The 25,052-nt window shown below is 47.4% G+C and overlaps 1 protein-coding gene across 5 annotated transcripts in view; it reads right to left on the bottom strand.

Moving 5' to 3' along the window:
* The window catches only part of EPB41L4B (erythrocyte membrane protein band 4.1 like 4B), a 145,999-nt gene that overhangs the window by 60,125 nt on the left and 60,822 nt on the right, over window positions 1–25,052 (bottom strand). For 4 of the 5 annotated variants that reach the window (XM_067040993.1, XM_067040990.1, XM_067040991.1 and 1 more), the window contains exons 7-15: window positions 21,137–21,257; window positions 19,943–20,030; window positions 19,698–19,786; window positions 19,332–19,401; window positions 19,063–19,235; window positions 16,488–16,597; window positions 14,429–14,459; window positions 11,162–11,195; window positions 4,866–4,930 (exon numbers count right to left, since the gene is read on the bottom strand). In XM_067040993.1, coding sequence (XP_066897094.1) covers window positions 4,866–4,930; window positions 11,162–11,195; window positions 14,429–14,459; window positions 16,488–16,597; window positions 19,063–19,235; window positions 19,332–19,401; window positions 19,698–19,786; window positions 19,943–20,030; window positions 21,137–21,257 — 781 coding nt within the window. Of the gene's footprint in view, window positions 1–773; window positions 2,840–4,865; window positions 4,931–11,161; window positions 11,196–14,428; window positions 14,460–16,487; window positions 16,598–19,062; window positions 19,236–19,331; window positions 19,402–19,697; window positions 19,787–19,942; window positions 20,031–21,136; window positions 21,258–25,052 lie in introns of those variants that run through there. The other variant, XM_059072253.2, reaches the window with a different exon arrangement.

The raw sequence follows: 25,052 nt of genomic DNA, 5'->3' as shown, positions 1-25,052 counted from the left end.
AATCAGATGGTGTTTTAGAAAGATCGCTTCAGTGGTCGTGAGGAGGATGAGCTCGTCGGGAGACTGCAGTCAGAGAGATCAGTAAGAGCACCTCTCAGCCAGACAGAAGATGCTGCTACAAGATCAGTGTTGATAAGGAGGGAGGAAGGGCTACATACAAATACTACGGAGGCAAGCTGAACACGTCTGAGGGCTGCCTGGACATGGGTGGCAAAAGGGAGAGGAGCTGTGGATGATGTATAAATGCTTACCATGGTGAGAAAGAAGAGAATTCAGGTGAAGTTATTTTGTTTTGTTTTTTTTCAGTAAAAGAGGATGAATTTAAGTTTTGACATGTGATGTGTGAGGTGTACAAGGATATACAAGTTGAAATGTCAGTATAAAAACTCAGAGTAGTCTGCATTAGAGATAACAGCTTCAGAGTCAACAGCACTTATAAAATCTAGACAAGATGAGAAGGGCAGGTAGACTGTGATCAGGGAGAAAAGCAGTGGGCAGAGGAAGAATCCTGGGAGAACACCAATATTTAACAGGAAGACAGAAGAACAGGCTGTGACAAAGACAGAAGAAAAAGTCCAAGGGCTAGAGAAGCAGAGATCACAGAAATCAAGGGATTAGTTTCAAGAAGCTGTGAGTGAGTGGTTACCACTGTCAAATGCAGTAGAGAAAGGTCCGCCAAGTTGAAGGATAAAAACCGTACGCTTCCTTTGACAATCAATATGTATGCACACTGGTTAGACCTCTTGGTTGCAGACAATTGAATCCACTCAAGGTACTTTAGGCAGAAAGGTATTTATTAGAGGTTATTAGATAAGCGTACACAATCTCCAGGAGGCCACAGGTTTAGAGGTCTCTCTGCCGGGAACAGCAGCAGTCGCCAGGGCAAACACCCACCCTCACCACAGGACTGTTACAGAGGAAACCCCGCTGCCACCTGTGATCAGAACCTTCACCAAAGCTGCCCCAGATGAATAAACACCTCAGCCACGGAGCCTACAAAAAGGGCATCCCTTCCTAAGAGCAACCTCATTCCAGGATGAGTTTGCTCCATGCCACCTAACTGAATGTTCACCTTCAGACTTCCAAAGTCCCATCACCTAGTTCATCCACAAATGATACTTCTTCTGCAGCATAAAAGGAAGATGGAGTCAAAAAAAAAAAAAAAAAAAAGCAAGAATAATCTTTATTCCTCAGAAACACATCTGTAAAAATGTATCAATGAAATCAAAAGATTCAGAACACAATCATCTGTATGCGGCACGTAAACTGAGGACCAAAACATCTGCTAAAAGGAAATACACCTGTAAACATGTATCTTAGGGAGCGTTTATAGGTGATCAACTCCACAGTGTAGGGTGTGCAGCTGATTCCCTCCTTCTGGATAGATTTTTGTGGTAACCAAAAAAAAAAAAAAAAAATCAGATTTTGGCAATAAACTATCTCAAGGGAGGGAAACACATTTTTTTTTAAAAAGGCTTAAAAGGGCCAAATTACAATTACGTGTATAAAAAATGGCACAAGAATTGACTTCACAAAAATACTAAGGAAAGTATCTCAGGCCTACCTATCAGGAGGAAAAAAAGGTCTTACTCAGGGGCTTGAAACGGCGGGGGGTGGGGAGGGGAAATAAAGAGTTTGGTACGAGTTCTACCCTAAAAGGCAACATATTGATTTCTGGTTCTACAGAAAGACTGTGCAACACACTTCAATCCTCTTGCACGGGATGCTTTGGCACAACTTCACTAAAATTTTAGATGCTTCAATTTGAGCCATAAATGCACCTCATATTGCATGTTGCTTCTGAAAAGAATGAAGCCTAGGATAAAAACCAACCCTCGAACTCTATATATTGCCAGTGTGCATTCATAATTATGTCTTCTGAAAGCACGCAAGTTAGCAGCACCAATCGTTAAGACATTAAAAAATTATTCTTGTACTTGAGCAGCAACTTCTATAAAAATAAAGGCTGTGTGATTTCTGATTAATAAAACTGAAAGAATTCAAAACGACTGAACTGCTTTAAGATAGGAAATTCAAAATCTCCCTGTATTGATATAACCTTTAACATGTTATATACTTTATTCAGCTTTTGAAAGAGGTAAACCCTCTGTTAAAGAAGGTGTGAATGTTATGTCCTCAGCCTAAGAATATTAAATGTTGATAAAGCACAGAACTGTAGAGCTAGAGAGGACCTTGTGATCATTGAGTCCAACTTGCTTCTCTTCAGACAGGGAAAATGAGGCCAACAGAGGGGAGATGGTCTGTCCAAGATCACACAATGGCAGAGGCTGGGCCCCAGTGACCTCAATTCCCACCACTGTACTCTATGGTACTCTCTATGGAGCGATCTTCCCAAGTTTTTCTGGTTTTCTTTGGTCCCATTCATTAAATAACAAAGAAACATCAGGTACACAGCAATACGATAAACACAGACTTATACTCCAATTTAAAAATCAGAATATCAAAACGATTCCTGAGCCTTTAACTACCTTCATTTTTTGAGAATGCAGTCAACAGTAAGTTAGGACTACCTATTGGGCTTATTTTCAAATATTTACACAGACACTGAAAACGCCTTTCAGAACTATTCCTAGAAGACATTTCTACAAACACGCCCACGGGATGCCAAGACACTTGCCATGGGATGTAACAAAACTATGATGGTGAATGGAAGTAAGACGCTTCAGTCTCTCAAAGTGCAGTCATGAGTTTATCTCGATACATCATACTTTGCATTCCTCCTAAGTTCTTCTGGTTCTGGTCGTGGACATAATCGAAATGGCTGTCATCTCCACTGGCCGATGCTTTCCAATGCGGCCTGTCATCCTGAAAGGATGGCCTGTTTTGTTCGCAGAGTGAGTGGTCAGTGGGGGTATGAAGATAATTCAGAGAGGTGAGTGAAACGACACAAGCACAAAGGAAACGGACAAGAAAAACCATGAACCACATAAATGGGGATGGCTTTCAGGTGGAAAGGAATGGATTTTTCTACTTTCAAGTATTTAAAAAATTCAGGGCTTCCCTGGTGGCGCAGTGGTTGAGAATCCGCCTGCCGATGCAGGAGACACGGGTTCGTGCCCTGGTCCGGGAAGATCCCACATGCCGCGGAGCAACTAAGCCCGTGAGCCATGGCCGCTAGGCCTGCGCGTCCGGAGCCTGTGCTCCGCAACGGGAGAGGCCACAACAGTGAGAGGCCCGCGTACAGCAAAGAAAAAAAAAAAAAAAAAAAAAAAAAATTCAGACGTGGGTCCTCTATCAACTTCCAAGTTGAGAACAGCTCTGCCCATGGCTGTGCCATCATCCCTCAAAGGGTGTCTGAGGATCAAGTCGGTCTGGGGAAAGCTAGGTGGTGGTGAAAAAGGTTCCTTTTCTACGGGAATTCTCAAGCACTGTTGCCATGTGAATGTACACTGTGAATGCCTCATGCAGCATTTTCCAAAAGTGCTGGACCAAAGAATTCTCCTTTCCTGGAGAGTCTAATAAAACACAATGTGCTGGGAACCACTCCCAGAGATTCTGGTGCAGTAGGTCTTGGGTGGGGCTGGGACTCTGCATGAACAAGTTTGCAGGTGACACTGATGCTGCCAGGCAGCGGGGCCGCCTGCAAGCGGCACTGGTCCAGCCTCCCTAGCATTCCCAGCCAGGTCTGCCTCACAAGGAAACCAATATGGTAAAACAGGCAAAAATAAGTGTTAAACTTTGTAAACACGAGGTTAAATTAAAAAGCATTTCTATAAATCTCTCTGTGTCTCATGTCTGGAAAAGAAACAGCCTTTGCAACACAGAAACATTTAGAAGTATTACTTCACTCGTTTAACTTGCTTTTAAATGTTACATGAATATCAAGTGCTTATGATCAAACTGCGCTGTCGTCCTACAGGATGCCCAGCAAACTTGGGAAGAACTAACTGCTCTCATTTGCCCTGCTCTCAATGGATTTATTCCCATCACTCCATTCGCCGCACTTTCTCGAGGAGCTAGGCTAGCAATCTCACTAAGAAAATAACTTTATGCAAACGGCATTCACCAACTATGTTTCTGAAAGAGCTTCACACATAAACACCAATTAAGACTGATCTGAAATTCAAATCATGAAAGGAACGTTTGCCTTTACAAAGCTGGCATTAAAAAAAAAATCCCAAGCTTAACCGTAAATGCAACAAGGCAGGTGCCAGTTTACTTAGGAAGGACTGTGGTAGGTTAGGGCAGAGGTGGGTAAACACAGCCCTCAGCCTAAATCCCACACTGTCTATTTTCATAAATAAGCTTTATGGGAACACAATCAGGCCCATTCACTTCTGTATCGTCTGTGGCTGCTTTCAAGCTACCATGGCAGAGTTGAGTAGTTGTGACAAGAGACCACAAAGCTGAAAATATTGACTATCTGGCCCTTTACAGAAAAAGTTTACCGACCCCTAGGTTTAGAAAAAGATCCATCACCACAAAAAGCAACCCTCCACCCCATCCCTGGAAAAAAAAAAAAAAAATCCTTTCAAAAAATCCCACAACAAAAGTCCCTGAGCTTTAGTCATATTTTTAGTAAATGAATTCTCAGGACAGGAAAATGTTACTTAGAAATTTTAAGTAACATTTCAAACATAAAACCAAACCCAAAATATCTGAGGTTAGAATGACTAAAACAAAACAAAACAAAACAAAATACCCCACCCAGTTCATTTTTATTTCGTCAAGCATAACTTTAGTAAATCCAGACCCATCACCGGATTATTTTGCTTTGCAAATTATTCATCTCTTCCAGGACAAGACAACTCTTTAACAGTTGTTTCCGATGCAGAATTTCAATTCATAACTGAGTAGAAAAGGAGAGCTTGGGAAAGGACGGCTCTATGAGCTCAGGTACTTACCTGATGTTTGGAGAGTGCGGGTGCCACCGAGGCTGGCTGGGGTGAAGATTGGGGTGATACTGAGGCTAGAAATAAAACACCAAACTCGATTATTAGATGCCCTTTGCTTTCAATGGTCTTCACCGGCTGTGAATGGAGAGGCTCTTACTGAACCCTGGCTGGGGGAGCGCACGTTTCCCAGGATATCACGTTTCCCCCGTGACAAAGGCTGGGGGCTGCCCTCCAAGAAGGAAGCGGAAGGCATCTGCCTTGAAAGGGTGCCCTAGAGCGCCCAGGCAAGGCAATATTCATCTCTCCCAAGGGAACCCACGGAAGGGGCCAGAGAGACGGAGAGAATGCGGGTAATTGATTCTTCAGAAACAATTTCTGTCCTTGCTGAAAATGACAACAACTGTATGTAAACAGTTACAGCTGCAGACAGACAAGGACTGGACAGAGGATGTCAAGGCAGCACGCCTCCGGGCGAACTCTTTCTCTCTTGTTAAAAAAAATTTTTTCTAAAATGTGATCCAGAACAAAACACCCGCCCCACCCCCCACCCCGCCCCGGGAAACAAACAAACAAAACCCCAAACCATCCAGAGCACCATTATCCTGATAAAACAGAAGGAAAGAAGTAGTTTGCCCATTTTAACATGAGAAAATGGATCCAGACTGATGACTCACAAAACGGCCCGGGGTGAAGATAAGGCTGGCCTGGGTGGATGGCAGGCTGCCTGCCAGTCCACTTCTGGCCTGCAGAGGGCAGCGGTCCCAGACTCTGTCAGAAGCCCTGGGGCTTTTCAAGGCTAAATTTTCTAAGGGGCAAATTAGGTTCTCCTGACATTTAAGTCACCACAGGCTTGCCACCATTATTCTTTTAATTATTTCTTCCCCTTCTTCTCCCTCTCTGCTGTTCTGGTTAATAAGCAGAAGTCCATTCTCTATTATGAAAAATTCTCAGCAATTCTGTTCATTCCATTTTCATGGACCTGCGATGCCCTCCTTGACTATTCTGTATTCCAGTGGCCCCTCTCCTTCAAGGATGCCTGTCAGCAAGTCCGCAGTCCCCAAAGGACATCCTACTGGAAAAAGGAACCTGGAGAAAATATTTCGGTGGCAAAATCTGAAAGATGACCAGGGATTTAGAATCTCCTGGAAATAGTCGCTTCATATTTCTCTCTCTTAGGGGATTAGAAACCCAGAGGTGATAGATGATTTGCCCAAAGCTGAACCATTTCAGGCATTTTGCCCATACAGCCAAGGCCCCCAAAGAGGCTCTACCAACTGGGTTTTGAACAAAAGAGAGTAACCTAGAATAGAAGTGGACCTTCTATCCTATATACCTTGTCTTCAAACACAACCAAATGAGATGCATTGGAGAGAGGTGGGCATCTTATCCATAGAGACTTGGAAGGAGGGTATTCCAGAACCTTCCTTGGTCTCCTTTGGTAATTTATACACCCTCTAAATCTGTCAAGGAGTTTTATTTGTTTGTTTGTTTGTTTTTGTGGTACGTGGGCCTCTCACTGTTGTGGCCTCTCCCGTTGCAGAGCACAGGCTCCGGACGCACAGGCTCAGTGGCCATGGCTCAAGGGCCCAGCCGCTCCGCAGCATGTGGGATCCTCCCGGACCGGGGCACGAACCCGTGTCCCCTGCATCGGCAGGCGGATTCTCAGCCACTGTGCCATCAGGGAAGCCCAAGGAGTATTTTTTAATGTTAACCCACATGGCTCTCAACCAGGACCATTACATCTCCCTGGGGACAACTGGAAATGAGTATGTGCAGTTTTGCTAGTCACAGTGACTGGAGGGTTATCTGTAACTCTTGGACAGAGAAGAGGGAAGCTAAACCTCCTGTAACTCTAAGGACAGTCCCAAGCAATGAAGAACTGTCCCTCTCCAAATGCCAATAGTGCTCCCATCAAGGACACAGCAGTCTGTCCTTTGCATTCAGCTAAGCTTGCTGAGCTCAGAGTAGCACCAATGCTGCAATACTACCTTCCTGGAAACCTTTCTCAGCGCTCAGATGCTTACCGGGCCACCTCTCAGGAAGTTCTCTTCCTGGTCAATTTACTCCCATCATGGCACCTCTAAAGGCTCGCAAGGAGCAGAGTGCCAGTGGTTGCCAAAGATGTTAAGAGAAGAACAACATCCAGGTAACAGTTGTCACGGATTTGATTTCAATGAACAATCGCCTCAACGTTCACTCTGAGCAGAGAATGCAGAGAAAGGGCATACCTGCGAGGCTGCTGGGGCAAGGGCAGCGCTGAGCTGGGAGTGCTTTGCTTTGTTTATTTTATTTTTTTTTCTCCCCTTCAAGCACTAATCACTCATCAACAACATTCTAGTCACTCACACCTGAAAGTCCCACAAAAAAAAGAAAAAAAATCTCTGACTAAGAAGATTCAAGAACCCAAAGGCAGGAAGGATATCAGGAAAACTGGCCTTCCCTGTAGCAGGTGCAAAGCAGTTTTTACACTAATTCCCTACAACTCGGAAGTCATGTCCAGGTTCTGTGCATTGGGAATAAGATTTCATGTACAGAAGACGATATCACAAAATTCTTCAGAAACATAATTTGGAGGTCTCATAAAGATAATGTACACTGGGATCTCTGCCCCCATCTAAGGAGTTAATATCTACAGTAATGAGACTGATTAGATCCAGAAGGAGACTGATTAGAATAAGGCTCCAAAGTGAACTCATCATGGAGTAGTTTTATTGTGACATTCAAAACCAGACTGGTGAAAGGGCAGAGAAACTCAGGAGAGGAGTGTCCCTTGGACATTCACACCCATCCAGGACAAGAAAGCTGGCCACCATGTTAGGGGGTCATCAGACATGGATGCTGCCTCTCAGCATATGATAACCTGGGAAGCCAGGGACACATCATTAGCTCATGGCCCCCACCTGGCTGCTCATCAGAACCACCTTAGAGAGGCACTGCAGCTTGCCAATACCCAGATCCCACCCACCCTAGAGTTTCTGATTCAACCAGTCCAGGCTGAGGCCCAAGCACCAATTAATTTTTTAAAGCTTGCCAGATGGTTTTAACATGCAGCAGGGCTGAGAACCACTGGTGCTGGTGATTTCTAATCAAGCGGCTCAGAGAAGGCTCTGTGGAGGTGACAGCTTCCTAGCAGACAAGTGTGGGCCAAGGAACAATGGGAAAAAATTATGGGGCAACAATGATGTGATTCTCCCTAAAGATGCTACCAGAAAACTACTAGAGCTAATCCATGAATTTGGTAAAGTAGCAGGATACAAAATTAATGCACAGAAATCTCTTGCATTCCTATATACCTAATGATGAAAAATGTGAAAGAGAAATTAAGGAAACACTCCCATTTACCATTGCAACAAAAAGAATAAAATACCTAGGAATAAACCTACCTAAGGAGACAAAAGACTTGTATGCAGAAAACTATAAGACACTGATGAAAGAAATTAAAGAGGATACAAATAGATGGAGAGATATACCATGTTCTTGGATTGGAAGAATCAACATTGTGAAAATGGCTCTACTACCCAAAGCAATCTACAGATTCAATGCAATCCCTATCAAACTACCAATGGCATTTTTCACAGAACTAGAACAAAAATTTTTACAATTTGTATGGAAACACAAAAGACCCTGAATAACCAAAGCAATCTTGAGAAAGAAAAACAGAGCTGGAGGAATCAGGCTCCCTGACTTCAGACTATACTACAAAGCTACAGTAATCAAGACAGTATGGTATTGGCACAAAAACAGAAATATAGATCAATGGAACAGGATAGAAAGCCCAGAGATAAACCCACACACATATGGTCACCTTATTTTTAAAAGATAAAGGAGGGCTTCCCTGGTGGCACAGTGTTTGAGAGTCCACCTGCCGATGCAGGGGACATGGGCTTGTGCCCTGGTCCGGGAGGATCCCACATGCCGTGGAGTGGCTGGGCCCATGCGCCATGACCACTGAGCCTGTGCTCCGCAATGGGAGGGGCCACAGCAGTGAGAGGCCTGCATACCGCAAAAAAAAAAAAAAAGATAAACGAGGCAAGAGTATACAATGGAGAAAAGACAGCCTCTTCAATAAGCGGTGCTGGGAAAACTGGACAGCTACGTGTAAAAGAATGAAAACTCCCTAACACCCTACACAAAAATAAACTCAAAATGGATTAAAGACCTAAATGTAAGGCCAGACACTATCAAACTCTTAGAGGAAAACATAGGCAGAACACTCTATGACAAATCACAGCAAGATCCTTTTTGACCCACCTCCTAGAGAAATGGAAATAAAAACAAAAATAAACAAATGGGACCGAATGAAACTTAAAAGCTTTTGCACAGCAAAGGATACCATAAATAAGACCAAAAGACAACCCTCAGAATGGGAGAAAATATTTGCAAACGAAGCAACTGACAAAGGATTAATCTCCAAAATATACAAGCAACTCATGCAGCTCAATAACAAAGAAAATAAACAACCCAATCCAAAAATAGGCAGAAGACCTAAATAGACATTTCTCCAAAGAAGACATACAGATTGCCAACAAACACAAGAAAGGATGCTTAACATCACTAATCATTAGAGAAATGCAAATCAAAACTACAATGAGGTATCACCTCAAAATGGTCAGAATGGCCATCATCAAAAAATCTACAAACAATAAATGCTGGAGAGGGTGTGGAGAAAAGGGAACCCTCCTACACTGTTGGTGGGAATGTAAATTGATACAGCCATTATGGAGAACAGTATGGAGGTTTCTTAAAAAACTAAAAATAGAACTACCATAAGACCCAGCAATCCCACTCCTGGGCATATACCCTGAGAAAACCATAATTCCAAAAGAGTCATGGACCACAATGTTCACTGCAGCTCTATTTACAACAGCCAGGACATGGAAGCAACCTAAGTGTCCATTGACAGATGAATGGATAAAGAAGATGTGGCACATATATACAACGGACTATTACTCAGCCATAGAAAGAAATGAAATTGAGTTATTTGTAGTGAGGTGGATGGACCTAGAGTCTGTCATACAGAGTGAAGTAAGTCAGAAAGAGAAAAACAAATACTGTATGCTAACACATATATATGGAATCTAAAAAAAAAAAAAGGTCATGAAGAACATAGGGGCAAGACGGGAATAAAGACGCAGACTTACTAGAGGATGGACTTGAGGATATGGGGAGGGGGAAGGGTAAGCTGTGACAAAGTGAGAGAGTGGCATGGACGTTTACACACTACCAAATGTAAAATAGATAGCTAGTGGGAAGCGGCCGCATAGCACAGGGAGATCAGCTCGGTGCTTTGTGACCACCTAGAGGGGTGGGATAGGGAGGGTGGGAGGGACACGCAAGAGGGAGGGGATATGGGGATATATGTATGCATATAGATGATTCACTTTGTTATACAGCAGAAACTAACACAACAGTGTAAAGCAATTATACTCCAATAAAGATGTTTTTTAAAAAATGATGTGATTCTCTAAGAACTGAACACATGATGTATGCTAAGGAGCAGGGACAATAAATGTAGAAAAGTTAAGCTGGACCCAGGTTACAGAAGGCTGCGAACAGCCAGTGAGAGCCACCCACAGCAGTGGCTGGTGGGCAGGCAGCAGGTTCGGGCCTTGATGGTCATCCTGTGAAAGAGCAGAACATCAGCCATGGAAACCCATCTCCACTCCTTCTGCAGGCAACAGGCCTAGCACAGTGCTTTACAAAGCAGGTTCTAGAAACCACAATTCCACTGATGGAAATGAACACACCGCCAACAGAAGTGGTGGGGGAAGCCAGCTTTTCTTATGGTGGGAAGGTTGTCCAACAGTCAAATGATTTGCGGAAACACTGGATTTAAAAAAATAAAACGTGTCTCCCTTGAAGGATTTTTCGGCACTTTTGACATCCCAATGGGCACCATAAGATCCAAGAAGGGAATGAAGGATGCAGCATTTCCCAAACAGGTGACCAAGACATCCTTTCCTGGGGGCACATCTCCAGGGACTCATGCTTCCTGGGCCTAGAACACACTTGGACAAAAAATGGCCTCACTTGAGTGCCCCCGAGAGGCTGTGTTTGACCGCCTAGAAACTTAGAACATATATCCCTTAACCTTGCCAGTGTACAAGGTTAAGAAAAACAGGCAGCTCAGAGACCAAGAGGAAGCAGGGGTCAGGGAGAAGGCTCTCCTCTTACTGTTTTCTCAAAAACACATGTACTGCTGTTATTTCTTCAAAATCTGATTATAAGCACAATGACTGCTCAGTGTGGAAAATTTAGACACTTTAAGAAGTATGACATGAAAACCTTTAAAAGCAATAGCTCACCTGGTAATTATGGACTTCAGGATTTGTTTTAGAGCTAAAAAAAGAAAAGAAAAATTGTAATGTAACGGGTTGTAAAGCGGCATTATTACTGATTTATTTAACAGTTGTAAACTAATCCTAGGTGCTAGTTACTCTGTTAGCAACTTTTACAAACACTATCTCTTTTTGGTTACTAGCAGCTTAAATGAACATATAATTGGGGAAACCAAACAGCAGCTCTCATTCATCACTTTAGAGCTCACAAATAGAAACATGTAGGTAATATTCCAGACCCGTGCTTGTAATGTTACATTTTGGTGGCAAAAAGGAGGTCCTTTCAGTTGGGCAAACTAAACAATTTTAGCTCCCATTCGAGGCCTGCCCTGGCATTGCTGGGTGGCCCACGGTACTGGGCAGCTCCAGTGATGCCCAGGGCTTTCTCCAGCTCAAGGGAGGGCCACCAGCCACTTCTGAGCATACACCACTGTGGGTCCCATTGCTCTCAACAATGCTGCCATGATGTGGCCACCACTCTGGAATGTTCATTCCACATAAGGTTCTGTACTGGGAACTTCACATCTGTTATTATTTAATCCACACAACAAGGCTGTGAGGTCAATAAATGCTACCACCTCATTTTATAGATAAAGGAACGGTTGCCTAACAGAGAAGTTAGGACACTTGCTAGCTAGTCCATGGCTGCACCGTGACCGGAATTGACATTTGCAAAACCCCTAGGCCAGTATCCTTTCCGCCAAGCCACGCTGGCCCTCTGAGAACCTGCGAAAAGGTTCCAGGCTCCTCATGCATGATCCTATCTTGATGGAATCTGAAGTATAACTGCTCTGGTCAAAAGGATGGGTGGAGACGGTTGGTGCAAAACACAATGTATTTAATATGCAAGCTCGGCATCTGCCAGAAAAACCACAGACCAACCCAGCACAATCATCGGGCTAGGCTGCTAGGGTGGCGTGTTCAAAATCAAGGTTTACTGCTCCTCCAGCAATGAGAGGAAAACATTTCAGTGTTATGAGTCTTGCTTAGGGTCTAAATAACCCTGTGTTCCAGTTTTCATAGAGGGCCAGTGCACAGAGCTAGGCTCTGGGCCAGACTCACCCCAGGCTGCATTTACCAGGAGGGCTAAGTGTTCTGCAAGGTGCTATTTTCCTGGCATCACCTCTGCGCCCAGAGCACAGTTTTATCCCCGGCTCCCATAGAAATCCTCCCCACCCCCAGGATCCCACAGGCTATGAAGAGCAACGGAACAGCTGCAAACAGTGGTTATTAGCTCATTTGTTCCTAAAGCGTATATTTACTGGGTTGTTTTTGTGTGTGTGGTGGAGATTTGTTTTTTTAATTGATTTTGTTTCTCAATATATATAATCTCTGCTAGATGCTAAGAGGAAAATGTAATTTTATCAGGGAAAAACAAACAAGCAAAACAATCACTTCCTTAGAGAGCAAAGGAACGAAATGGAACCCACAAGCCCCTGAGAATTAAAAACAAGACATGCTGACAGGCATACTTTCAGCATACTACCTGCCATAGGGATCCTGGAAACAGGGCAAGCTTGCAGGCCTAAAACTAACCCATGCAGGATCCCTGGTACCTCCTCCCATCCTCAGGGGTCCAGGCCTGATGCATAGCAGTTCAACAGGACCCGGCAGCCCTTCCTGAGATGCTGAGAACTGAACCCAGACAGAAGAGCCAGACATTTGACGCCCAGCCGAATGGCACCGCAGGCAGCGTGTGCAATCAGAGTGCCAGGCTGAGTTTCCAGCTGTGTGATACAACGGCCAGCTACGTTCTCCAGAATCTTGGGGTCCTTGGAGGTGTCTTGGGGCTGTGCCTGTGGGATGTGGGGGGGTGGGTGGAGATGAGCAGCAGGTGCCAGCCCCGCCCTCCCCTCCCTGCTAGGTGTCATCCAGAGCACTCCCGCTTTGGTCTGTTCTCTGTACTGGGCTTCCATGACAGGTTTCTCCTAGTGGGCCAAAATCAAAAGCTAAAAAATCTCGAAAAACGCTTGATCTATAGCCCAACCTCTTTGTTTTCAGGTGAGAAAAAGGCCGCCCCAGCGCTGAGTCAGAGGAATGCCAGGGCTGGGCAGGAGGCCTCCTGATCCCTCATCACTAACCCACTCCTCCACACGCCGCACTCTACCAACTGCCCAGGGCGTGTGGCACACCAAGAGATGCTGACCTCAAAGACCACCCTCTCTAGTAGCCTGAGACCTGTGCCCGGGATGACCAGAGGGGGCTACCAGTGGCTGGAGCTTGGACACAAGGGCCGAAACAATCATATAGTCTGTGATCCTCTAGCATGACAGCTGTCCACTGAGGTCGACACTCACATAAGAAAACCACTGTTTCAGGGAGAGAAAGAGAAGTACACACCAGGTGGGGGACAGTGTCCTCTTGGGCAGCACACCTGGGAGACTCACCTGGTAGCTTTAAAACCACAGATGCCCAGGTCCCCACCCGGAGACTGATTCCATTAGCCTGGGGTGTGGCCTGGCTGAGGGTTTCAAAGCTCAGCAGGTGGTTCCAACGTACAGAAAAGATCAAGGCCACCTGTGCCGGAGAAGGGGGCTGCAAACCACACCCCAGGGGCCGAACCTGGCCCACCTGCTTTTGTGAGTAAAGTTTAATCAGAACACGCTGGAGTCGTTCATTTACAAACTGTCTATGCTGCTTTCATGCTCGGGGGCAGAGTGGAATGGTCCTGAGAGAGACAGCAGAGTCTGCAATGTCTGAAATATTTACGACCAGGCACTTTACAGAACAAGTTTGTTGACACCGGCGCTAGAGTTTCAGTCTTGTGACAAGTTCTCTTCCTACAGGAATCTCACTGGGTGTTGATAAAGGTCTTCTACGTTGTATGACATGAAACCCGCACGTCACTGAGCGGATCCAGTTTTTGTTCTCGGGGAGCTTTTGCTCAAGAGCACGGCCCTTCTTTCCCATCACTGCCTGCAGTGCCGTTAGCACACTGTGCCATACACATTCCTATCACCTTTATCACCCACTGTTACTTACAATACACAAAGCACAAAGCCACTCAAACAAAGCATCTGTGTTTTCCAAAAAAACAAACTGTCTTGGAACATTCTACTGTGTACTTATTGAAAGCCAGGTGGACAGTATAGCCAGGCAGCAGAAAAAGGGGGGTGGAGAGGAAACCATCAGGTGCTTTACTCTGTGATTTAACTGTATTAAGGAAAAATCAACATTGCAAACAAATACAGTAATTCAAGAGCAGAGCCATACCCGGACTCTGGGGGCACTTACCAGAACTGAGCTGCTATCATCGGGTTGCTTGCTTTAAAGGAAAAACAGAAAAGTATGACATCTTAGAGAGCTTTACCACTTTTTACCATTTTTACCACTTGTTACCAATGATCAGGGAAGAGATTCCTGTGATCTCAAAGCAGTCCCAACCCCAGGAGGCAGAATCTTCATTTGGCTACCTCTCCTTTCTGGAGGAAAAGTAAATCACCTCCCGCTGTGCCCCAACCTGCAATTCGCTCAGAACATGCTCACTGAGCTAGTTCCCAGGGCCAGGAGTCCTAGGACGCAGAGACAGACAGTCCCTGCTCTCAAGGAGCTCACAGTCTTGACACAGACAGAGACAGAGGCGTGAAAGATCAAAGGCTGAAATACAAGCAGTAGTCTGTGCAGGGGAGCTCGGAGCAGACACCTCCGACTAGGTTCGGGGTGTGAGTCTGCGGAAGGGGCCATGGATAGAGGTAGAGCTTGTGTACCTAGACACCATTTCGTTTTTTTGAAAAATGGAGCACGGAAAATCATTAACAGTTTCACAAAGATGCTGGAACTCTGGCTGGAGAAAATGTCAGTAAGATAAAGGAGGGAAAGAGGATGAAGACCAGGAAGGGAAGTTGGAGGAGAAGCACGGAACCTGGAGTCTGGAAGAGCTCTAAGGCCACCTCGTGGCATCCAGCGCCCTCCCCTCTGCAGCGGCCGTACCGCGGCGCCTTTCCCTTTGTGCCTGTACGCCTCCAAGGACTGGGCGCTCACTCTGTAAAGAGGAAGCGCTGTCTTTGGACGGCCCCACCAGAAAGTTCCTCCTTCGACCTGGGTGTTTCTGGGCAACTTTGACCCAACTGGCTACATGCACAAGCATAACAATGCTCACCAGGGAGGTGAACACAGCCCTTGGGACAGAGCGCTTTCTCATGCCCCCACCCCCCGGCCCCGCCCCGTCACTCATCACGCCCAAATCCTGCAATCAATCACCCTTCACGGACCTGTCACCCTCCCTGGACACAGCCCCACCCTCTCAACCGCTGGTCTTTCTTGAAAGTGAGGCCACAACATTCCTTGGGCTCTGGGCAATTTTTTTCCCCACGAAAGCAGCCTAGAATGGCTTTGGAGAGTTTCTGGCTGCCACGCTGTTGTAACGTTGGTTCAAAGAGGAAGGAAACAGTGGGGAACACAAGGTTAAAGATTCTAGATGGGAAAGCACAGGTGCCAGGTCCCACAAAGGCCCACTAAGTCCTGAGTTATACAAGAAAAACATATGAAATGGCCAGTACAATGATATATGGGCGGGAACAAGAGTGGGGTGGGGAGATGCAGAGGTCCTGCTATAAAAGAACAAGATAGTCCCGAACGGAGGAGCAATCAAGTGTGGACAAAGGAGAGCTAGGAAATGGCATCTGGAGGCCGGCTTTAAACAGAAACGAGCCCGGCTTGCTCATTTGCTGACTGAACCTGTAACTGGGTACCAGGCCTCATGCAGGTGCGAGGCCACAGTAGTAAAGGACAGACAAAGCTCGGGGAGCTCGGGAAAGGGGGGGGTGGGGAGGGGCAAGCATCCTGGGGCCTGGCTAAATTCAAGGGCATGGTGTGCTTGGATTGACTGTGGGCCCCAAGTCCAGTATTGAATTAGTTCTGGTTCTGCTTTTAAGTGGTCAGAATTCTGGTTAGCACGAGACTGATGTCCCCAATTAGAACTGGAAGATGGAGGAGAGAAGGGACTGTTCTTCCCTCCGAGACATGTCATCACCTTTCACGGGCAAGAAACATGTTTACCTATGATATCCCTAAGGTCCCAGGTCCAACAGAAGCAGAGAGGTACAAGAAAAGAAATAAGGAAAAGGGGGAGAAGGAAATGAACGCACCCAATGGGAAAGAGTAAATAGACAGGTGGATGGTGAAAGTAGCCTGATTCCCACCAAGAGAATCCCACTGGGGTTTTGTCAAAGGCTTCAGAATGACAGAGAAGAGCAGGCGGTTCCTTCACAAACTGCTTCACCAAACTCCTCGGGGCTTATTAACCAACTTAACCATGATGTAAAATTCCAAGACAGAATGAAAAGCACACCACCTTTGAATGTCGAATGTCTCCGGGATGGATAGCGTTTACTAGGCTTCCTCTCGAAGGTGCTGGTTCTTCGTAACCTGGCGCCATGTGTAGCCTGGTATTCCGTCCGGCCACTGGAAAGCAAACATTTCACTGCATGCTACCAATATCAGAATGTCAGTACATTATATGTATTTGGAAGTGAACTTTTATTTCCAAGAGCTCTAATGTAAATTTCAACTTATCTCAAACTCGTTTGGTAAAGACACACACTAAATTTAGCCTTCCCTTTGAAAATTAAATCCCTGTTGCCAAATCCAGGCTGTGTTATATTTCCGCCAAAGGACAAAACCTGCAATTTAGGTACCAGCCACTTGACTGCACAAACCAAGCAGGTCTGAGTACGTGGAATATTTGACTAAGAGAACGCCGATTCACACGTAAAATACCTTTCATAAATCATATTAGGGAGACATTTAACTCTTTTAAAAGGCTGTTATCAATGAGCACTTAACTAAACCTTGGCTTTCCTTGCTATGCCAAGAAAAACACTGCTGCTTTCACCAAGGCTCTACATCAACCCAACGTCCAGCTACAGCTTCCAGGAGGCAATGCTGTCTTTGTCTGATCTACCACTGCCTCATTCCAGCCACCCTCGGCTTATGATTTATCACTTGGAAGGAGCCACCTGCCACCTGCTTTAACTGCCTCCAAGGGGCAAACTCATCTCCAAACTCCCTTCCTTCTCACGCTGGGCTGGACCAAGTCCCGCGGGAGTGTCCTGACAGGATGGAAACCCCGCCTGGGCAAACTCAACAGTCCGGCCCTGCTCACTTGGAGCACAGCAGACTTCAGCACACCGTGCAACGTCTCTGCCAGGCTTCGCAGTTATGACCTCTTCCTTCCATCCCTCCTTCGCAGGACCCATGAGTCGATTCTTTCTCAGAAAGGACTTGGTCCCCCCCCCCCACTCCCCTCTGCAGCATTTAAAAATACATTCAAACCAAGCGATTCTTTAAACACAAGGGCACAGACATTTCCGTGCACAGCAGAAAAATTTGAAATGAACAAATCGTTTGGCATCTTAAATAGAGTTCAAGGACATGCCATGTGTGGGCAGAGGTTATGAAACCATGTGAGGTTTTAGATCTTATAAGAGCAAGTCTCAGATCTGTAAACACGCCTCAGGAATCGACCCTGGGAGTGCATTTAATTTTTTTAATTTTTTATTTATTTATTTATTTATTTTTTTTTGCAGTACGCGGGCCCAGACGCGCAGGCCCAGAGGCCACGGCCCACGGGCCCAGCCGCCCCGCGGCACGTGGGATCCTCCTGGACCGGGGCACGAACCCGCGTCCCCTGCACTGGCAGGCGGACTCTCAACCGCTGCGCCACCAGGGAAGCCCCCCTGGGAGTGCATTTAAGACACACATTCCCAGGCCTTATTCATACAGCCACACGTGAGCCCCCATAGATTCTGATTACAAAGGCCTTAGATGAGGTCCTAAATCCTCATTTTAAGAAAACACCCAGGGAGTTCTCGTGCACTTTGAGAGACATGGTCTTAGAAACGTAAGTTAAATATATCGGAATAAACCTCTCTTTCTCCAGGGTCTTTTCAGATTCAAATATTCCTGAGCCCAGCCTGGGTCACTCACACACACGGTGACATCTGCTCTCATTCTTAACTGTCACCAAATTTCTTGATGTTGGCATGTGACAGGCGATAAGAGTAGTGGTTAAAATATAAGACATAAGACCCAGACTGCCTGGGGTTCAGTGTCAGCTCTACCACTGACTGGTTGTGACTTTGGGCAGATTATATACCCCCCAGGACCTAGTTCCCTTATCTGTACAATGGGTATAATCTGAGGACCCATCTCATTAAGGCCATGGGGAGGATTACGAGTTGGTACATGAAAAGCTCTAGTGCAGTGTGGTCGACAGAGCTTTCCAAAACGACGCTCGTGTTCTACATCAGCACGGCCCATGTGGCAGTCACCCATCTCACTCGTGCCGAGCACCTGAAGCGTGGTTAGTGAGATCAAGGAGCCACATTTTTAAAGGTATTGAACATGAATTAATTTAGATAGCCACAGGTAGCTCGCATCTACTGTATGAGACAGCACAGTTCCAGCGAAATGTCAGCTGTTAATGATTTTGTGATTATTAGCTTCATCTTATCGACGAGGATGCGGAGGCTACAAGAGCTCTGGCGACTCCACGATAGGTCAGATGCTAAGAAAGAAGCAGGGGCAGGACGTCCAACCCAAGCCTCCAGATGCAGGGCCACTGCTCCTTTTCACCAAACATCACTGCTGGGCTTCCCTGGTGGCGCAGTGGCTGGGAGTCCGCCTGCCGATGCAGGGGACGCGGGTTCGTGCCCGGGTCCGGGAAGATCCCACGTGCCATGGACCGGCTGGGCCCGTGAGCCGTGGCCACTGAGCCTGCGCGTCCAGAGCCTGTGCTCCGCAACGGGAGAGGCCACAGCGGTGAGAGGCCCACGTACCGAAAAAAACAAACAAACAAAAAAAAAACACCCCACATCACTACTGCCCTCCTTTAAGACACACGACCGTGTTGTAAAATCGGTGCCTACCTGAACCTGAAGCGAGAGCCCAGTCTGATAAAGTCCGATCTGTTGGACTTGCTGTTTCCCGGCATCCGCAGCCGGAAGAAGGAGTGGTGCTCCACGGCGCACTTCCACAGATGCTTGCAGGTCCGGGCGCTGTCCAGGCGGAACACGAAAGTGTGTTCCTGCTGCTCCCGACCCTCGAAGGTGAAGCACGGGGGGCCCGGTGAGCGGGGATTTGTAACACTGACTCAGGATTACTCACGGTGAGGAGGAGGAATGGAGGCAAGGCTTACCTGGTCATCATCCTCCACCACCACCAGCGTCAATTTGCTCTTTTTAAAATCCATTTTGGTTATTTTTGGCCTGGCCAGAGAGAAAGCATTTTCAAAGCACAGTCTGCAGCAGTGCCGTCTACCCATCACACCACCGTTTCCTTTCTACCGTTTAAGCTCAGATTTGCTCAAGGAATCACTCATTCATGTTAAGTGTGATTATCCAGAAGCGCCACTGCCATTTGTCAGACACCCACAAATGCAAGAGTACGTGTGTTTTAAAAATGAATCTAGGTGTTGCAAATATCCCTCGATAATCACCCATCACATATAATTCCACCACAAAATAGGAAAAGACATTTTTAATATAGGACAAAACTAAATTACCAAAAGAATAAGCCTATTTTGTTAGCTCCTTCAAAGATTAAAATGCCTGTCGGGGTCAGTCCAAGAGAATATTCACAGCCATCTCTTCCCTACAAATAAACGAAGGCACAGTCGGTAGAGGGTTCTAACAGGTCGTCACAGAGCAGAATGCAAAACAGTTTCCTCACCGCATTACTTTGTTTGCATTGTTTACACGTTTTTCAGTCACCGGGAAAACCAATTACTTAAACGCACACGGTTCTTACCCTGACAACGTGCATGTCTACCCCATACATTTCCAGCCACTTCGCTTTATTCAGATAGGAGAGTTCCGCCTGGGCAGGGCTCTTTCCCCTTAGAAAAACCAACGAGACACATGTGAACTGCAACGCGTGCACCCACACAAGCCTGAAGGGCACGGCCACATGAAGGGGTGCTCGGGGCAATTAAAGGGATGAGGGCTACCGATTTACACCAGCATGACACGACCTCCAAGAACAGACTGTTAACTGAGCGGAAAGAGGACAGAGCAGGGCTTATAATAGGAACGCTTAGGGAAACGACTCTGTGCGTGTAGATTCGTGCATGCGTGTGCGAAGGAGAAAGGCTGGAAGGATACACAGCTGGCTGCTCACAGCGGCTTCGTGCAGGGAGGAGCATGGGTGGGGTGTGGCAGGGACCGGGGCAAGACTCCACGCCCGCCCGCCCGCCCGCTTCTACGTTGTTGTTTCAATGGGATACGAGAATGTGCTACTGTCACGTTCCATCTGCAAAGGAGCCAGAGTGGCTGTGGGACAGCGGGAAACCATGCTCGGTTTCTGAGTCCAAGAGTGACTGGGCACAGGCAGTGTTTGGGGAAGATGGGCCGGGCGGGAGGAGAGGCGGTGGCCCTGTTATCCAGGCATCAAACTGCTAGACTAGGGTGACTCAGGGAGGAAAGAGGACAAAGCAAGAGAGAAGTGGCAGGGCTGGATTTAGCTGTGGTGACCACGTGTCCTGAAATACAACTCTCTACAACACACGGTCTCAAACACGAGTGTCACCGTAAGGAACCCCAGGACACATTTCTAAAGGGTTTGCCCTAGCAGTCCAGGCCACGGACAGAGCCCCAGGTGTGCGGGACCGGGTGGATCAAGGCAGCACCCCTTTGCCTTGGTTAGGAGGCCAGGATGGCCATGGCATCCCTGGCTATGCAACGAGCAAATCAGGACCAGGCCCTGTACTTCAGAGGAAGAAAGAGGAGTGTGGCTTGGTTTTTACTGTACACCTCTGGAAAGAGAGATGTCCTGTGGGCCTTTGAAAAACAGGACTGAAGCACAGGAGAGAAGGGAGTGAAGAGCCGGAGCTGCGATTTTACAGCCATCAACGGAACCACTCTGCCGTCAGATAAGAGAGTCTGACAAATGCTTATAAATGACCCAATGCAGATATCAGAATGTTAGATGGTAGCATCAAGGTACCTGCACTCTTTCCATCTCTGGAAGATATCAAATTCCATCGCTTCTGTCTGATTTGGAATGAACCGAAACTCAGACACAAGCTCTGGTGTATGTTCCGGAAGCTCGCACTCCCCAAGCTCGGCTGCAGGTTTCATAAAAGGGAGAAAACAGGAGACAGTAAATGCTTTTGGTTATTGCAGCACCAGGTCCAAAGGCACTTTGCCTGACTGTAAACACCACAGGTACCCCCTCATGTATAACCAACTCCCCGCTTTCAGGAGCATTTAACTCCCACTCGGTCCCCACATGTACGTTCAGAATCCCCATGAATCACTCCAGGGCGCTCCCCACTGGGCCATACACCATCATCTCAGTTATGACTGTCCCTCTCCCGACTATTTCTCTGGCCCAGGGAGGCCCTGATTACATTTCCCCCACAAAATTGTAGTGCCTGAATTTGCAATAAAAGGCAACTGCAGGGAATGGGCACCCACCCAGAAACAACCATGTAACAAGGCTCTCTTTAAGGGTGGGTCTGAGTGCACTCCAGAGCCTGCAGTGCTGGAGAGGACCAATCAAGAATTCGGTACAGGCAGAATCAGGGAGAAACAATCTGGCAGGAGGGAGAAGGAAGGAGTGAGGAGTGAGGGAGGAGGGGGGTGAGAAGGCCACGGGAGCAACTGCGGCAACTCAGGCAGAAGCTGGGAGGGAGCCGGCTGTGCAGAAAGGAGCAGCGGCCACGCAGGCGAGCCCAGCAAAAAGCCCGAAGCTGCCGCTTGGTCCTGGCTCTTGCCCAGTGCCCCAGGGAATGCAGGGCCCGAGGACACAGGGGGCCCATTCCTCCAGGACGTGAATGAGAAAGTCCACCCTCTCCACTCCCCCGACCCTTGCAGTGCAGGAGGCAGGCCCCAGAAGAAAAAGGAATCCTCCAGGGGTTCCTCTATACCTTGTTTGCTATGAACTCTAATTACCTCTGATACCTTGCTGCACAAAGTGTGGTCCGCAGACCAGCGGCGTGGGCATCACCTGGGAGCCTGCTCACAATCTCAGGCCCCACCCTGGACCTGCTGGAGCAAACCCACCACGTGCCCAGGAGGGTGGTGCACACATTACTTTGAAAAGCACAGCGGCTTTCGAATGCGCCAGAATTGCCTGGAGGGCTCGTTCGAACACACATTGCTGGCCCCCATCCCCGGAGGTTCTAAATCCATAGGTCTGGAATGAGGCCTGAAAACTTGCATTTCTAACAAGTTTCCAGGGGATGCTGACGCAGCGGATGCAGTATGTTCCCAGGGAACACACTCTGAGAATCACTGCTTAACATGACATCCCACCGACCAGCCAGCAAATGACCAAACACCCCCAGTGACAGCAACACACTATGGACCCAGCAGCCCTTTCCAGTGGCTTCTGAGCCCCAGTCCCAGAGCCAACCTTTCAGGAAAGGGACTCCAGTTGGCTCGCAGGAGAAGAAGTTAAAATGTTCCTGTCCACACAGAGGAAGCAGCAATACCATACTCGGAGGGGTGGTGGGAGGACTGCAGGAGACGGTGTCTGACACAGGGCGGGGACCTAGTGACTGTCCCCTCACCTGACTGCAGCCCCTCATCTGCAGCTCTCAACTGGACGGCACCCCTAATACCGCCAGGTGGTCTGGGTCAGGATGTGCAGCTGCTTGGTGCCTTGGGCAAAGTCACAAGTGAAGATCATGACACACTTGCCCAGAAAAGGTGAGGGCTGGGCTCCCAAGGCTGGGGGCCACGACTGACCTCTGACCAAGATGTCACCGTGAAGCTAGGGACCTGGCAAGGCTAGAAGGGCAGTCTGGGAAGAGACCTCCTTGATACGAACCACGCTGCACCCATGGGCCAAAGCGAGCCCTGTGTTTACTGGTGTGTCTGCGCAAGACTGGATTAACTGTGCCTCTGACATCATCAAGCACAGGAGGGAGAAGCCAATGACGAGGTTCCCCCGAGACCAGGCAAGGGGGACACTTTGCTGCCTGCCTTCCAAGAACCTGCCGGCAGGAGGACACTTTGCTCAGTCTTTGAACTCTGCAGCCAGGGTCCCAGCTGTGAAGGGTGTGGGGCGTGGTGGAAACAGCTCAGAGGCGGGAGGGCTTGACTCCCAACTTGACCGTATACTACCTGTGTGACCTGGGCAAGTCACTTAACTGTCCTGGGTCTCTGATGCCTTATCCACAAAAGGGAAACTGACAAAGATGAGACAAGATCATGGACGCACAACAAATGACTATCCCATTCTTCTCCTCCCTTCTTCTTCTTTGTGCCTGAAATAATTTCCAAATCAACCATAAAATTAGTTCTCAAAGAGCAGAGCCTCCGAGCAGGGCCACTGCATCACAACTCATGAGGCATCAATTCAAGGACAACTGCAGCAAGACACATATTCAAGGCTCAAGCATGGGAAGAAGTACACAACCTTTCACTGCGCAAACCCACAGAGGCTCTCTAGTGATCTTCATAGTCCAAGGCAAACCGGCTTCTTTGTGGCTGAACTAGAAGCATTTACTGATGGGCTGGGGGCAGGAGGGGACATGGAGAGACAATGTGACAAAAACTTCCCCATTTCTGTGTCTACACCTTCAGTTTTCCTTTGTACCTGACATAATGACAGCATCTTAAATTACACTAATGTGGTTCCAACTCAGATAGGTAATTTCTCCAAGAAGGGCTCAAATGACAGCTGGTGTTCTCGTCTGCCTTGGCTGCGGGGCAAGGCAAATGGTTCTCCTAGAGCTGGGTGATGCCCTCATCACTTGGGGGCAAGGCAGGGTGGTGATATCTGTGCCTCATCACCCTCTAATCATTTAGGACATGTGCCAATAGCCTTAGGAAGAACCTCTCAGGTGGACTGACGGCCCCAGGTCTGACATGGATGCTTTCATCCCATTAACTACACCCTGCCATCTACTGCTGGGCCACCAAGCCTGACAGTATGACCTCCTGGCAGCTCAGAAACTCTAGGGTGGATGCAACTTGGCAAACTGGTGAAATACAGATTGGTCAAAGTGGACAGTCCATTTCCAAGTTCCCCAAGCCACTGCACATCGTTATGGCACTTACCATAAGGATCACTATACCAGGAAAAATGGCTGTGAAGCACTTAGCGTTGTATTTAGCACAGACGGTTACCTCCAACACAAGTGCCTTCAGACCACATGGGCAGACTGCCCTTCAGTCAAAGTCCATGGGGGGGGTGTCTTCAATTTCATTCTGCACTTACTGAGCACCTATTATATGCCAAGTCCCCACTAGATAATAAGCACTAGCGCTTCCCTGGTGGTGCAGTGGTTGAGCGTCCGCCTGCCAATGCAGGGGACACGGGTTCATGCCCCGGTCCGGGAAGATCCCACATGCCGCGGAGCAGCTGGGCCCGTGAGCCATGGCCACTGAGCCTGCACGTCTGGAGCCTGTGCTCCGCAATGGGAGAGGCCACAACAGTGAGAGGCCCGCGTACCACAAAAAAAAAAAAAAAAAAGATAATAAGCACTAAAGTGGTAGATGGACCTAGAGTCTGTCACACACAGTGAAGTAAGTCAGCAAGAGAAAAACAAATACAGCATGCTAACGCATATATATGGAATCTAAAAAAAAAATGGTTCTGATGAACCTAGGGGCAGGACAGGAATAAAGATGCAGATGTAGAGAATGGACTTGAAAAGGACATGGGGCGGGGTTGGGAGTGGAAGGGTAAGCTGGGACGAAGTGAAAGAATAGCATTGACATATATACACTACCAAATGTAAAACAGACAGCTAGTGGGAAGCACTGCATAGCACAGTGAGATCAGCTCAGTGCTTTGTGACCACCTAGAGGGGTGGCATAGGGAGGGTGGGAGGGAGACATAAGAGGGAGGGGATACGGGGATATATGTATACATATAGCTGATTCACTTTGTTATGCAGCAGCAACTA

Source organism: Kogia breviceps, chromosome 8, assembly GCF_026419965.1.
Source record: "Kogia breviceps isolate mKogBre1 chromosome 8, mKogBre1 haplotype 1, whole genome shotgun sequence".
Classification (NCBI taxonomy): domain Eukaryota; kingdom Metazoa; phylum Chordata; class Mammalia; order Artiodactyla; family Physeteridae; genus Kogia; species Kogia breviceps.
Note: the sequence above shows the minus strand (reverse complement) of the source record. Positions and strands in the feature narration are given on the sequence as shown.